This window comes from Mchenga conophoros, linkage group LG16, assembly GCF_057382185.1.
Source record: "Mchenga conophoros isolate Kocher_MC1m ecotype Shallow Benthic linkage group LG16, M_conophoros_male_GT1.1, whole genome shotgun sequence".
Lineage (NCBI taxonomy): Eukaryota > Metazoa > Chordata > Actinopteri > Cichliformes > Cichlidae > Mchenga > Mchenga conophoros.
Window position 1 is genome coordinate 35,533,987 of NC_140541.1, and position 15,471 is coordinate 35,549,457.

General features: G+C 40.2%; 1 protein-coding gene and 1 long non-coding RNA gene across 9 annotated transcripts in view; one reads left to right on the forward strand and one right to left on the reverse strand.

Annotated features, from left to right (window-relative positions):
- slc39a10 (solute carrier family 39 member 10) overlaps nucleotides 1-15,471 on the forward strand; it is a 35,765-nt gene that overhangs the window by 10,761 nt on the left and 9,533 nt on the right. For 3 of the 8 annotated variants that reach the window (XM_085248866.1, XM_085248867.1, XM_085248868.1), the window contains exons 2-4: nucleotides 2,536-2,614; nucleotides 6,132-7,316; nucleotides 8,213-8,390. In XM_085248866.1, the coding sequence (XP_085104992.1) occupies nucleotides 2,536-2,614; nucleotides 6,132-7,316; nucleotides 8,213-8,390 (1,442 nt within the window). Of the gene's footprint in view, nucleotides 1-1,463; nucleotides 2,087-2,535; nucleotides 2,615-3,192; nucleotides 3,732-4,650; nucleotides 4,788-6,131; nucleotides 7,317-8,212; nucleotides 8,391-15,471 lie in introns of those variants that run through there. The other 5 variants (XM_085248873.1, XM_085248870.1, XM_085248869.1 and 2 more) reach the window with 4 other exon arrangements.
- LOC146557222 (uncharacterized) lies at nucleotides 677-1,463 on the reverse strand. The gene is made up of 2 exons (XR_014888902.1): nucleotides 1,334-1,463; nucleotides 677-839 (listed from the first exon to the last, which is right to left on the reverse strand). It is a non-coding gene; the product is annotated as an uncharacterized LOC146557222 (long non-coding RNA).

Below are 15,471 nucleotides of genomic sequence, written 5' to 3' on the forward strand. Positions count from 1 at the left end.
TTGTAAAAGCTGAGTGTTTTTGCCATTGTCATGTTTTCTTTCTGAAACCAGATGTTATGAGCACTGAAACTGTGAGACTACAGGCTCACACTGCAGGCTGGCTTTGTGTCTCCTTCTGAAGACCAAAGTCTACAAAATGAATTTGTCTATGAATATCACTGAAATTTGAAAGCTCCCCCCCCATCGAGTCCATGAGCTGTTCTTTTGAAGCTTATATATAACTAATCTCCAGTTACCTTATTCTATGATCTCAGTAAACACATTTCTAGTACGTCGTTTGGCAAGGAAAGTCACTCCCTGCAGGTATTTGGGTTTAAGCCATTTTCAGCTGGGCTTTTGTAACCAGTATGTAACAAAATATATAAACAATGGGCAAATCAGAAGATTTCAGGAATGACAGGAGCCCAGAGGATGGGTAACCACAATGAAAACACAACTGCAAATGATGAAGCAATAGTTCAACTGTATTTGAAATTTGTGCACTGTATTGCATTTACAATAACAACCAAAATTGTGTGTGCGCGCACAGATACCCAAAATAAAAAAAGAAAAGAACGTTAGACCCGGGTCTTTTAAAGTGTCAATAGGATCCAGATCAGGCCTGTTTGGTGATCTGGTGAGTTATTGGTGTGAGTTCAGTCCACGATCGATGTATGGTTTGCACTGTTTTGTCCTACCACAGTTCAGGCAACCAGACTTCAAGATTCAATTCCAAATGGGCTGTGGCTCGCCATCCATTGCAATGGAAAATTATTCCTCTTCTGCGGATTTCCACAAAGTCTGTAATCCAAAGTTCTCCGGGGAGTCTCGGCTCCTTTCTCCAACTCAAAAAACCTGACCTAAGAGTGAGGTCAGAATTACTTCAAATGAACATTGTTCACACTTAACTAACAACACTTCTGTTTTAAAGTATAAAGCATGAACAAAATGTGTTTCAATTTCTAATGTTGTACAACTAATCAAATTCTAAACGTTTTCATTACATGGCAATGTAGCTATCGCCAATCATTAAAGCAATTCACACTGCTCATTAAAAGCAGCAAACTCAATATACTCTGCTCACGGTCAAGTAACAACAGTCATGAATAAAAAGTAACACAAAACATTTCAATACAACAGATAGACATACTGTTTTTTTCCTTAACCTAACAACAGCTAATAAGTTCTCAACTAACGCTTAACAACGGGAGTGAGCGTTTAGCACACTCGCTAGCTACTAGCACACTTGCTAGCTACTTGCATAGTACCGTCACCATTAGCGTTTGTTTTTTGAAGCGAACAACATTAACATTTCAGGATGCCGATCAGCGGCTATAACAGTTTCGTTACTCACCAGTGCAAAGCACTTCGTATTCATAAAACTAGCTTCGGCTATCCAAATCTGGCGGCTAATCAAGCAGACACCAACAGCTTCGCTGTTTCAACAGCTACCACGTTTTCCCCACAGGTACAGCTATGGCGCGTGTGGTCTAAACAGCCTTAGCAGCGCAACCAAACATGAAAAAAACAAGGCGGGACATACAATCCCATTGGTTGGACTGCATTTGTATCCAGGTCAACAAATAACCTTTGAGAAACAAAAATAAACAAATAATGCAATTCCATACAAAATAATTTGGATTTTTTCTTTAGAGTCTCTCTCCAATCATGAGTGTTTTTAACTGAACAGAATAAAACACCTTTAATAATAATTACAATAAACAGTCTCTAATTCCATCTGTTTGCCACTGGGCTACACTTTCCTTTTCAGACCCAGAAGATATGTCCATGAAGTCTGATTTTTTCCACCCATCCTTCCATTGTTTACCACTTATCTGAATGATAGAGGCAATTTGCAACAGCAGTCCAAGCAGAGAAGCCTAGACTTCCCTCATCCTGGCCACCTCTTCTTGCCCATCTGCCTAGATGGTGGGCCGTCTGGAAGAGGTGGACAAACTCCACTGGCTCCTTTTCAGGTGGAGGATCAGCAGATCTAGCAACCCTGACCAGCAAACCTTAGAAGGAAACTAATTCTGCAGCTTGTATCTGGAACCTCATTCTCCCAGAGTTCATGATCATGGGTGAGGGTACAAACCCAGATTTACCGGTAAATCAAAAGGTTTTACACTCAGCTTTTTCTCCACCGCAACATATCAATATAGCTGCACCTATTAGTCTGTCACTCTCACACTCCATTCTGTCTTACTCATGAACTAGACCCTGAGATACTTGGGGCATTGACTTGTCCCAGACTATGATTGGACACTCCACTCTTTTCCACCTAAGAAACATAGTAGAGATATGGTCGTGCTGATTTTCATTACCGCTGCTTCACACTGGGCCATGAACCATTTCAGTGCAAGCTGAAGGTCAACAGCTGATGAAGCCAGCAGGACCAGGAAATCCTTAGGTCATCAAAGTGGAGACCCTCCACCATGTAGCTACGCCTAGATGTTGTTGAGCTTGTTACTGCCATAATGCTTCATCACCTTTTCTCTATGCGAAAGACTGATTCTCACTTCTCTGCCTCCCTTTTTTTTTTTTTTTTTTTTTCAGGGTGCAAGTTTCAGAAGAGTTGTTACACCCCCATTTAATTACACCAAGACTGGGGGCCAAGCAGGCAAAGAAGTGTTTGGTGAGTGAAAAACTTACTGCAGTGTGCTGTGTAATCAGATTTCCCACAGATTCAGGTTCTGTGTGTGACTGTGTTGGGGATGTGGGGAAATGTGTCAGGGTTTTTCTTGGCTCAAAATTGCCTTGTGAACACGTAGTCTACATTTAGTTTAAGGCAAAGAGTGACTTACCTGTGCTGAAAGGCAGAGATCTGTTTGGTGGGTAACAAGTCTGTTTTTATTTTCCCCTCTGCAAATCATTCATACAACATACTTTCTGTGTTTGAGCTTAAACTGGTGTCGGTTGCTTCAGATTCTGTTAGTGGATCTAGCTCATAGTGGATCTACCGACCAGCTGCAGTACAAGACAGTGTTGGAGTTCATCCCAGCGTGGGACAATGTCCTCTCTGGGAAAGCAGCTGAATGATATCAAGGATTCCCACAACAGTAGCTTGGCTAGCAAGACAGCCTGTAGGGACAACATGACAGCTGGGGCTTTAAACACAAATTTAGAGGATTGTCTGATTGGTTCTGTTCTCTCAGACAGGAATAGATAGATTTCTAATATGAGTTGCCAAACAAGGTACATAGGCACCTGTTTATACACCTCAGCAGCCCACCGAAGTAAAGTGTGTGTGTGGGAAACACTGGTGATAATAGGATTATTTTCTTAACATGTACTGAAACAACTGCGATTAAACAGTTCTCTGACCGCTCAGTGAAATCAATTTTATATTAAATTCATGTATATGTGAACATAAAAATTCCAGAGAGGAAAAAATATCCCTTAAAATTGATTTGTCTTGCTTACGTTTTACATTAGCTTTTGTAACACACAATTAAACTGTAGCACTCGATAGAGATTCTGTTGTTTCCAATAAAGGCCAAGCACAACAAAGACTCCAGTCAGGAGACATTGCAGGCTCTGTTGCTGCTGAGAGGGTGTGCTCTTAAAAATAGGTCTTGCTTTGCCCCAACCTATCTGCTGTTAGGTTCATAGGTCACTGCTGTCTCATGTTTATAAACACCGTCTTGCCGGCAGCGGCGAAGTATGCTTCTAACCACACTTAACTACTGCAACCTTGAGTCAGAACGCCCTCATTCAAATTTCACACACCATTCATTCAAGAGCACACTGTGGTAAGTTGGCTTGATTTTAGTTTCAGAGTGAAGCTGGGATTAAGTAACTGAATTTTTTTTTGTGGTTTTGAAATGTTTAACCACCTTTTGAAGGTGTTTGCTTGAATGCGGTTTAAATGTGTTTGTAGAGGTTTGGGTGTGTTTACTGTAATTGGTGCAGAGAGCAACAATTATGGTGTTCATTTAAAACAAAAAATGGCATTATATTGCAAAAGTCTGTAACACACTGATTCTAAACTCCATTATGAGCTAATAGTCTTTGGCTGATAAGCTACTGATGCTGTCTGGACAGTGATCAAGGCACTGATGAATGAATAGGGCTTTGATTTTATGTTGATTGGCTTCTTCTAGAATTTTCCTTTTGTTATAAATTTGAGTGGAAATATATTTGTATCAGAAGGCGTCACTGGTTGGGTGCATAGATTTAAAAGGCTTTTTTTGTTGTGGGTATGACTCCTGTGTTACGCATGTAAGGAGATATTTTTATCTTATAGGAAGGAAAACTATGCATCATCCTAAGATAAAATATTGTCATTGGATAGATTCTCCTTATACTCTTAACCAAGGAAAGTTTTTGTGCACAGATCTGTTTCCTTTCCTTTGAGTTTCTATTTTGATATTTCTTGCTGTTTTGTGGATATCCAGAAAGAAATCAATGCGGTTAAATTGTGATGTTCTTTGTTTGTGGTTCTCACACATGCCTACGGTGTGCAGTCTGTTGTTAGTAGCCTTGACAGCTGTGAGAAGGATCTATCATCTTCTTTGTCTACAACAGTATTTGTGGTCTGCACAACACAGATCTATTCCCTCATGATGTGCATGCTGTAAATCCTCTATAAACTTTACTAACAAGCTGAAGTGTGTGGAGGAGTGATTACACACATTTGTCTGGTCTCTTCTGTGTGCCATCGCACCATTATCCAGCAGTATTCCTCATATGACCTCTCTTTATTTCTCTCCACCCCTCCTCTCTCGCATCACCCACCCACGGGCTTCACGAGAGACCTTATGAGGATCATTTGACTGGAATGATACTGCTGCTTCAGGCATTTTAAAGTAGGGGGAAAACAAGCAATTTGTTACACAAATTTATGCTCCAGAAGGCTTTGTGATTTAGTCATTAGATCTGTTATTCTAAGCTGGAGGTAGCAGCTTTGAATCGTCTTTTTATCTGTGGTGTGCCAGCTTTTTATCTCGCATCTTTTTGTGTGTGTCTAACATTGTATGTGAACCTTTAAACTGGAGGATGTCAGTGTGTTATTGTGTTAGTAGGCCTGATATCGATCACAGATTTTAATGATCTCAGGATTGTGTAATCTGATACTAGTGGCTCGTGTTTGTATTATTTATTTACTTATTTTATATGGTGTTCCCGTATGTAACATAGACCAATAACATTTGGTTGTTTGCTTTTATTCTGGAAGATTTTATTATTCCTTATTGCATTGCCACATTTTGAAAAAGATTGCAAGAAAGTATAGTTTCACTGTGAAACTGTAACTGTGTCCGTTTTTATTTGTTCTTACCTAAGGACAGACCATAATTAATGTGTGTTGTTTGTTGACTGTAACCAGTCTCATTGAGGTGATTTAATCATCGTTGACTGTTTAATCAAAGCTGCTATCCAAAGAAACAAATCAAGGGAAACAGTAACAGGAAACTAACTAAATAAGTTTTGTTTGCATATAAATACATATTTTGTAAAAGATGAATAAATCAAGATTCGGATCCTCACTGTGATTTGGTGACAATGAGGAAATATATCCTCACTGCAAAAAATAATATTCCAAATGAATAAGTATGATTTTTTTTTTTTTTAACTTATGATCAAACATGTTGTGTAACCACATAAATTAATACAAATTAAAACTCATTAGACTCAAAATTATATCAAGTATATTAAAATGGGTTTCAAGAAGTGAAATAACAACATTATTTTTAAAATGATTTTTACTGCACTACAAACTTATCATACGTTTCAAAGAACAAAGGAAAACAAACAGATGCAAAATACATTACACTTTTACAAGCTAAATAAAAGGCCTTTATTTGTTCTCGTAGATTGATTTGCTGATGCACTAATCAGCATAGTCTCAATGGTGCTGATTATCTTAAAAGAAAAGATTAATTGTGAAGTTTTACTTGGGACTAAAAAGGCTAGATTACACTTCCCCTTGTGTCCATGAGTTGATGTCCACATGTCTGCTTAGTTTGTGAGACCACGCAGACCCATCTATGGAGAATTTACATTACAGTGTACCATAGAAGTATGCATTAGCTCCATGGGAGCCTGACGCTGTAACAGGCAAGTACAACAGGAATCCAGGCTTTAGATCAGTTCAGTGCTTTTGTCACGGTCTTATTCTTTTACTTATTTATCCATTTATTTATTTATTGCAGGTGACGAGAATTGAGGGGACAATGAGAGTCCACATGCACACCAAGTTCTGTTTCCTGTGTGTGCTCACGTTCCTCTTTCATCAGTGCAGCCACTGCCATGAAGGAGGACACCACCATCAGCACGATGGGCATCACCACAATGATCATGACAGCGCTCACAGCGACCTGCAGATTTCTGAGGCTCCATACGTGAGAGGGGTCACAGAGTCCCCAGGGTCCAAGAGTGGGCACGCTGGGGATGCTCTTGAGGAGGAACAGCGCTTCTACATCCAGCAGCTTTTCAGGCGCTATGGCCAGGAAGACCGGCTAGATTTCAAGGGCTTTCAGAGTCTGTTGTTTAGCTTGGGATTGGGAGAAGTGAAGGTTGTAGGTTTGGATCATGAGGATCTGGGCCATGACCATGTAGCCCACCTCGAGGTGTTGGATATGCTGCACGGACATTCATCCACTAACGCTGGCCACAGCCACGGCCAGGGCCACCGGCACAGTCACACCACACAGATGCGTCCACACCAAAAACAAGACTCTCAGCATCCACACACAGAAGGAGCTCCCACTCGGTGCAGCCAAACCACTGCTGGACCGACAGATCACGAACATGATCACGAACATGACCATGAACAAGATCACGAACATGACCATGAACAAGATCACAATCACACTAAGGTAGAGGAGAATGACCATCAACATGACACACACCACTTTGGCGACCACAACAATCACACACATGATGAAGAGCACAAACACCAGCAGGTCAACCACAGGGACCTGTCTTCTCAGCCTCACCCTGATCACGACCACAGCAACCACAGTGATCATGAACATGACTACAATCATATTCATGAAGTGCACACAGACATAGGCGGCACTCACCTCGACCAGGAAAAGCTGGAGCCATCTCAGGTGCCCCAGAGGCTGCAGCCCACCCCGACAGAAAACCGACCCAAGAAACCCTGGAAACCGGGAAGAGTCAGAGGACAGCGAGGGCGAGACAAAACCACATCTTCTCACACACCTGCATCTGATGACCACGACCATGACAACACTCATGACCATAACCACACACATGGTCACAGCCACTCTCATAAAGATAAGAGAGAGGCACCGGGGGCACTTCCTGTGCCCACTCTGCCAGTCTCCATGCCAGCTGGTCATCCAGGTGGATTAACCCATCAGCATGAGGAGGTAAGATTATTTTTTATTTGTTTTTTTCTTTTTTTTATTAAATGCACCTGTTGTGGTTTCCAATTTGCTTTTTTAACTTTTGTGATAGTTTTGCGTCATTCTGAGCTCCTCCGCTGTGTCAAACAAGTAGTTGAAGCTTCCTTTCCCCCATCTTTAACCCACTATTTTCTGATTGGTAGCCTGTGCCATTTTTTTTAATTTTATTTTATTGATCTGTTACTCCTGCAAACTCTAAAAATAACATCAAAGTCATACATTAATTGAGCCCATGGATCCAGCAGGATATTTGAATCTGGACTAGATTTTGATCTTCTTGGGAACATCAAAACAATTAACTGGTCAAATTTACATGTGACACTGTCCATAAAGTTTTAAGCAATCCTGTTTAAAAAAAACAGACTGACAAACTAAAACTATTACATAAACCCCCTGATGAAGTTAAATATAGTGTTGGGAAATCTGAAAGCCTTGAAAACAGTCCACTTGTTTGTAATAAATGTGTATTTTTTCACAAAAGGACAAAAAACAAGAAGGATTAAATAAACAGACACAAGAAACCAGATTTTTATTTAAATGCTATTGTTCTAATAAGTTATCAGTGCTTAAGCAGTAGTGCAACAACAAACACTCGACTAAGTTATTATATCGTGTTGGTTTTCTGTGTGTGGAATCTCTCTCAGCATTTTTAAATGAATGGTTGGCTTTCCTCGTGGATGTTTGGATCAGTCAGTACTGCCAAAGTGAAATTCCCTTAACATAAAATCTGTCTTTTGCTGCAGCTCACATTGTGTTTGAGTGAAATTTGACTTTACAAGAAGTGATTCTGTTATTTGTAATGTTTTTCAGTGGTTCCCTGCGTTTATTTATATTTTCATGTTCTCACCTTCTCACTCCAGTGTTTGAACCTCACTCAGCTCCTCACCTACTACGGCCTCAATCCCGACTCGCTCATCTCCCCCCGCCAGTTTGCGTATCTGTGTCCCGCCTTGCTCTACCAAATAGACAGGCGGGTCTGCATCCTCCATTACGAGCAGATGGATGTGGAGCAGGAAGCCTTTGAGCCTGCCAGTTCTGGTAAGAGCAAACTCATTGATCTGCTCGGAAAAAAAAACCACATAGCAAGGAGAAATATTAATTTCAATGAGTGTCAGCTGCTTAGTTCAGTCCACGGTGCTCATTTTATTTTCATTTCATTCTTTTGGATGACAAAATGCAGCTGAAGCCAGTGTTTTATCCTTGTTTTGGATACTTGGTGTGAGACCAGCAAGCTAAGTAGTCACGGAAGGTGGACTAAAAAGCATCTACTATTATGAAATTGTTGAGACACTGAATATGATGGTAAGAAATTGGAATGGAGGAAAAAGTCACAGTGAAACATTAAAAAATGTGGTTAACAAAGCACACTGTAAGTCAGGGTTTTTGTCTGATGCCATCGGCCATAGGAAACTGCTTTCTTCATAAGTGTAAAACCACAGGGACTCCCATCATAAAACATTAATGTAATGCTGTCTTTACGTAACCTGGAGCTCCTCTCTTAGGGAAGAGTGGAAGATCTGCAAAATATATAATGTTTCTTTAAAATGGTTAAGCCGTATTTTATATTGAGACTTCTATTTCCTGGTACTGCCGCTATCTTTTACTGATTTTATTTTATTTTAATTTTCAGAGCCTGATAGCAAGGGGACAGGGCAATGTGTGCCAAACTGGACCCAAAACAGAGAGTTATAAATAAAAATGTTAAAAAAAATATAAGAAACATTAAATATAAATGTTAAAATATTTAGTATAATATATAAAATACTTTAAAAAAGGAAAAGAACGTTTTTACTTCTAGCTAAACTGCTTTGAGCTGATTTGAATGCAACAGCAATACAAACAACCACTTGTTGCAATGCAGAAGAGCGTCTCTGCTCTGGTTTGACTCACAACACGGCAAACTGTGAAGCAGAAAGGTGACAGCAGCGGCAGAAGACCGTATGAGATGCCACTCCTGTCACATTGACAAGGTGGGACAAATGAAGCAGCCGGTGGGTGTATATAGCGTTTTTCTTAATCAATATTAAGACTAATCTGGAGTAGAGTTGATCACATTTAATTTATAATATACTTAACATTAAACTGGTGACGTCTTGCCTTCTTTACAGTCATTCATTTCATTTTGGCAACTTTGACAATTTGAAAAGTTTTAATTCAAATAAATAAATAAAACAGTTTTGTGTTTGTGCGCTCAAACGTGACTCCAAGATTGAGGTTTTGGAAATGAAAATGTGATTTTTGTGTAACCATACCTCTGCGGCATCCTTCTGCTGTGCAGAGCTGCAGAGGAGACACAGGAGAGCAGTTTGAGCAGCGACATTAACAAAAAAGAAGAACTGAGTATTGGAAGCCAGAGCAGTCGTTGAAGAGTGCTTCTTATGCTCAAATTGCTTCATGTATTTACACAACATGAGTTTTATTTACAGCTGAAGGAAGGCGTAACATCAGTTCTCGCTAATAATGTAGACTTGGAGAAATTTGAGACTCGAGTCACTTAAAGCAGTGAGCGATGTCGTCATTGTCCAGGAGGCTTTTTCCTGCTTACTGCTAAACATGTACTTTGTTCTTTATATCAAACCTGCTGCAAGGTTGTCTCACACTAACCTTTGTTCAAGACGGAAATGTTCCTCTAAAACCACTCAAGACGTTTTTTATGGCGTCTGCTGCTGTAGGCATGACCCTGACCTCATGAGCTTCTGCTCAGTGTGTAGTTTGTGGAACCACTGTGAATCTCATCTGTGGTTCAGGGCTTTTTTTTTATATAGTTAACTAAAGAAAAAGCAAAACGTTTGGGAAATGTTTGAGTTAACTGAACTATAGATCAAGCATAGACTCCATGTAAACATGTATCTGTGGACGTCTTTAGTTTAAGTCTTCAACACACAGAGGGTGGCAGCTTTGGTGTGTTTACTGAGACTAGGAAATCTGTGACTTTGAGCGCTAAAAACTGAAATTGTAAACAAAGTGAAACTAAACTGACTTAAAAGTAGTGATTTTGTTTTAAACAGAAAAAAGAAAAATATGTGAAACACAAAACTTTATAAGCAAGTTTACAGTTTTGTCTATATGAAAAGGCTACCATAATTCACCGTGAGCATCAGGAGCTGATTAGGATGGAGGTCATAGTGGAATCACCCCATTAATGTGCTACAGTTGGCCTTCTTGCAGTCATCTTAATACAGGACATTTCTGGGCTATTCACACACCTAACTGCAGCACTCACAGTCTGTGTTTGGAGCTTTCCATCTGTCTCTTCTCCTTATTAAATTATTTCAGTTGCCATGGCAGTGAACAAGTGGTCCTTTTTTGTCTTTTCTAAATAGAGCAAAGAAGGACCGTTTGTGTCCCTTTGAGTGCCCAACTACTTCTTTCTTTCAGTGAGCTTTCTTCTCTGTTTGTATTCTGATCACATCCTCCAATCAATAATATTCAAAAAAAGAAAATCTGAAAACCGAAAGAGGACAAAAGCGGAGCTATAAAGTCAGAAGGTCAGTATTAAGTCCTGCTCTGAGACCTTACAATGTTTCCAGGTTTATGGGAATGCAAATTATAAAATCATAGCGTTTAAAAGTTAATGAGTTACAGGTCGTGAAATAAAACTCGAAGCTATAAAACCTTTCTTACAAATCAAAGGAGGAGCAGTAATCTCAGCTACTGCAAACCAAAAATACAAGACAGACTGCACATCTTTGGGTTTCTTTGAATTTACGCTTTACGGTACATTAATGTGTTTATATTGGTGGGCTCAGCATGTAAATCTCAGAATAGATTGCACAAAGCCATCTGGAATTACAGTATTTTGTAAACTTGTGTAATAATCAGTCTAATCACGTTGTGGCAGTTAAAGGGGACCTTATGCTCGTTTCCAGCTCTGTATTTGTTTTCTTAGTTTCTGCTAGAGTAGCTTTGCATGATTCATGTTTAAAAATAATCTTTCTTTAACTTATAATGGGCCTCGGTGTAGCTCATCCTCTGTAAGTTCAGTGTGAGTTCATCTCCAGCCTCCCTTTAAGTTATTTCAGAGTGTCTGTCCCGTGCAAAGAGAAGGTGTGAAGGGGGATAATAATGAGAAAAAAATCTCTAGATTAAAACACTAAATTTACAAGAAAAACATAAGGAAAAAAAATGTAGGTATTCGATTTAGTCAAGGACTGATATCACGCCACTTTTCAAGGTTAGGCTGGAAAAAAATTCAGAACTTTAACCTCCAAGGATCAGAAACTCCTGAGAAACATCAGCAGCAGCAGCATCTCTTTGTAGTTGTGGTATTAAGTCAAACTATGAACTACAAGCTCAGTCTTAATAAAACTAGTTGTCCTCAGACTTTGGCTAACAACAGGAACACTGTGTGCAGCTAGCTGTGAGTCAAACCAGGGGACAATGAGACTTTTTCCCATGAATTTTCACAGCAAAGCTCAGCGTTTCTATAGAAATCACACCCACCTTCTTCCTTTACAGCGGCGTCCTGAAAGCTCAGACTTACTTGCTGTTTAGTGCAACTCCAGAATTACCATTGGTGAACCTGTGGAAGGATTATTAACTCTGTCTGTCTCCGTGTTGGTCTCTTAAGACATGGTGTTCATCTCGGTCAAGCGTAGCTACTGCTGCATGGTGTTAAATTAAACAGTTGAAGATAGTTATTATTTGTGGAAAATAACTGTAGTTATGATTTCTGCTGTAATTGAGCAGCCGGAGTCTTTTGGCTTGGTGGGATTAGTCTATAGACTGACCTCATTATGTGAAACTTTGGCCAAGTCTAATATGAACATCCAGCATTATAATGGTTTGTGTATGACAGAAAATTAGGGAAAAGCATAATGAGTTCTGTCTCAGTTTGTGAGTTCTCATGTTTTGTGTGACCCCCCCCCCCTGCTGTGTAAGTGTGTTTGTTTTTGTGTACATGCTGCAAATTAGACATCACAGTGACTTTGGGTCATAAGATTTACTTTTAATTAGAGGAGTGGCTTTTGTGACTGAAGACAGATTTACACTTGATAGGTTTACAGCGGGGACAGAATTAGACAAAAGGGACTGAAGTTCAGCTGTGAGGTTGGAGAAATTCCCAAAGTGCCTTAATTGTTAAGCACACACTTCCTCCTGGAGAAACCTGTGCCATACGGGCTTCAGGCCAAAGTGTGCCGCCCCTGAAAACATTAATAATAATAATAATAATAATAATTTTTTAAAACCGTAACGATGACGAGGAGGACTGCACAAACAAGTCAAAAGGGCAGCAACGGCTCCTCATTAGTGCAAAACTAGAGGCGCTAGATTTTCAGAAATGGTGCACCAAGATTCAACCATAGACGTCACCACAAGCTGCAGAGCTGCCTCTCATTTACCTCCTGCCGGCATCCGCGGGGGAGCTCGGAAAATTTGCAGTTCACTTCTTTCTGGTCCCCACTCCCCTCTTTTTTTTGCGCCGTGCCAATTAGGAGAGCCTAAGCGACACCGGGGGCCATTTTTCTGAGCCGTGGCTCACAGGAGATGCGTAATTGGAGAGAAGTTGGTCTCTTTCGTTCTCTCCTCTGTTCCCTTATCACCGCCTTTAAATTGCCCTGCTGCAACCCCCTGCCCACCTCCATGTCTACGCCTAAGCACACACACATACATACACCCGCCCACACAACCACAGCTGCATAAAGGTAATGAGATAGAGAGGGAGATGAGCTGCGTGAGTGTGAAGGACCTGCGGTGATGTGGCGATGGACTGTCTGGCTGATGTACAGTTGCCTCTCAGGGTTACACGTTGTTCCGCATGATAGCAACAAATAGAAAAGCATTCATCTGTAAAACTTCACTTATATAATGTACATTGAAAATGGTGGTTATAATAAAAACAATAAGGTGAGTGTTAGCGAAGAGATTTGAATACAGATTGACTGTTTTGTCTCACGATGAGCCGCTCTTTGTAATGTGTGGAATCAGTAAAGCGGCTCTGAAGAGACTAATAGCTGTAGTCTGCTGCTTCAAGAGGTAGAGCGCTCTTATAAACATGTTGTCTGAGCTGTGAATAACTCGTATAATTCTACTGTCACGCTTCTAAAACTGCTGGCAACAAACAATCAGGGTTTGGCCATCAATCTCACCGTTGTGATTATAAAGGCAAGGCAAGTTTATTTGTATAGCACAATTCAACAACAAGGTGATTCAAAGTGCTTTACAGAGACTAATAGAGGGTTTCTTGTTTGTAACAATTATACAGTTACTAATACCTAAAATGCCCCAAAATACCAGGATGATGCACAGACTGATTCTTAAATCCCAAAGGTTCACTTTTGGCTAGCATCTCAATGAGATTAAAAATCTCATTTCCAAGAGAGACCTGGCATCATAGCAACAAAAGTCACATACCACATAGGTATATAACATTTACATAAAAAAATAAATAAAATAAAACAGCATTTCAGGGGTTGAAAATACAAGCTGATGTTTGAAGCATCCTCGGGGCAGGAATGAGATGAATTTATATTTTAAAGAAAATTATTTAAATTATTTTATTTAGTGGGCTTCTGCAAAGCTGTGCCCATTTTTAAATAGAAGCATTCTTTCTTTTCACTCCTACGTATGGCTTGGCACAGGTGCAGATGGCACGATCGTCCTGTGATATTAAGAGAGAAGGAAGGAGGGGGACGACGAGCTCGACTCGATTCTGTTTGTGACTGCCTTCATCAAACTAAAGTCCACTTCAGCAGGGAAAAGTCCTCCACCTTCAGAAAACTCCAGAGGGTTCGGAGGTGTCTTGATATTCAGCGTCGCTCTCTGGTTTTCTGTCAAATCGCTGAGCAGCTTCTGCCTCAAGGGGCTTTCACGCAGGACGTGGCTTGTGCTGCGCTCGCTGCCGGGTTCAGCATACTGTTTGAGTGAGCTGCAGACGACAGAGCAAAGAGTGCTGACTTTTCAAAGGTTCTCGTGGGAGTAGAGTGCGTAAAATGTTCTGCAGAAACGCAGCGCATCCTTTTCTCTTTAACTGAACGAAGAAGCTCTAATAGATCCATGAAGACGCTGGAAGGGATACACAACAAATATGAGCTGTGCTGACACAACACCGACCTACAACAAGTCACGTGACTCTTAAAACTTGTTTGTATGATTACCTGAAATTAGCGTTTCCTTCCTGTTTTACTAAGCCCGCTACTGGCTTGATGCTTCACTGCTTCTTTGCAGCAGCGATCTGCACAGGACTGAGGTTGAAGTTTAACATACGAAGGAGAAATAACTTCTTTGTTGTACTCTAATCACTGATAGTTGCTTAAAAACAGGCTTTCCCATCATTCTTACCATAAAGTAGGATTAAAAATACATATGTAGTGACTCATACTAGGACGCAAACACTTTGCTTTGGTCCAAGAGAACCTTTAAAGCTATGAATTAAACATTTTTGACTTTGCTTCCTCCCCAAAAGAAAATATCCTTGAACAACAAAGTAGAAAAGAATGGTAGAAAACATAATTTTTTTTTTTTATATATTCATATGCATATATACATGTTATGATTCATGAATAAACCACTGAGGCCTTGGTGAATCTCGGCAGTGCAGATCAGTCAGATGCTCCCTGGCTGGTATCCTTTGGGTGCGCCAGATGCATTTTGTGGTATTTTTGTGTGCTGACTCACGGCCTGCAGTGTGAGGAAACATGGCGAGCCCAGGAGCGATCATATGTTATAAGTGGGCGTGTTAGAAGCCTTCGTCATTCACGCCCTTTTGCCAGTTTGAGAGGAAATATTTTGATGTCAGGATTATTTTGAATTAAAGGCAAGATTTAGTTATTTCTGTTCACTTTTCTGAACACGTTGGAGTCAAAGTTTTTAAAGGGGACCTTTAGTAGCTTGAGTAGCTTTACATGATCACCATCCACAAACAAAATCATCTTTATTTATCTTAAACTGGGTCTTTGTTCAGCTCTTTAGTTTAGTCTGTATCTCAAACAAGGCTTTTTTTTCTTTCTCTCTCTTTTTTTTAAGCCAGCTTTCATCCAATTGGCTGCCTTGTACAAACAGAAGATTTAAATGGAAGGTGGGCGGGCTTTCAGTTCACACCCAGAGCCTTGTGGCCAAGATGAATATATCTGTGAAGACTTTAATAAAATGTCAAAACGAAGCATTTTCCAGTAGTCTG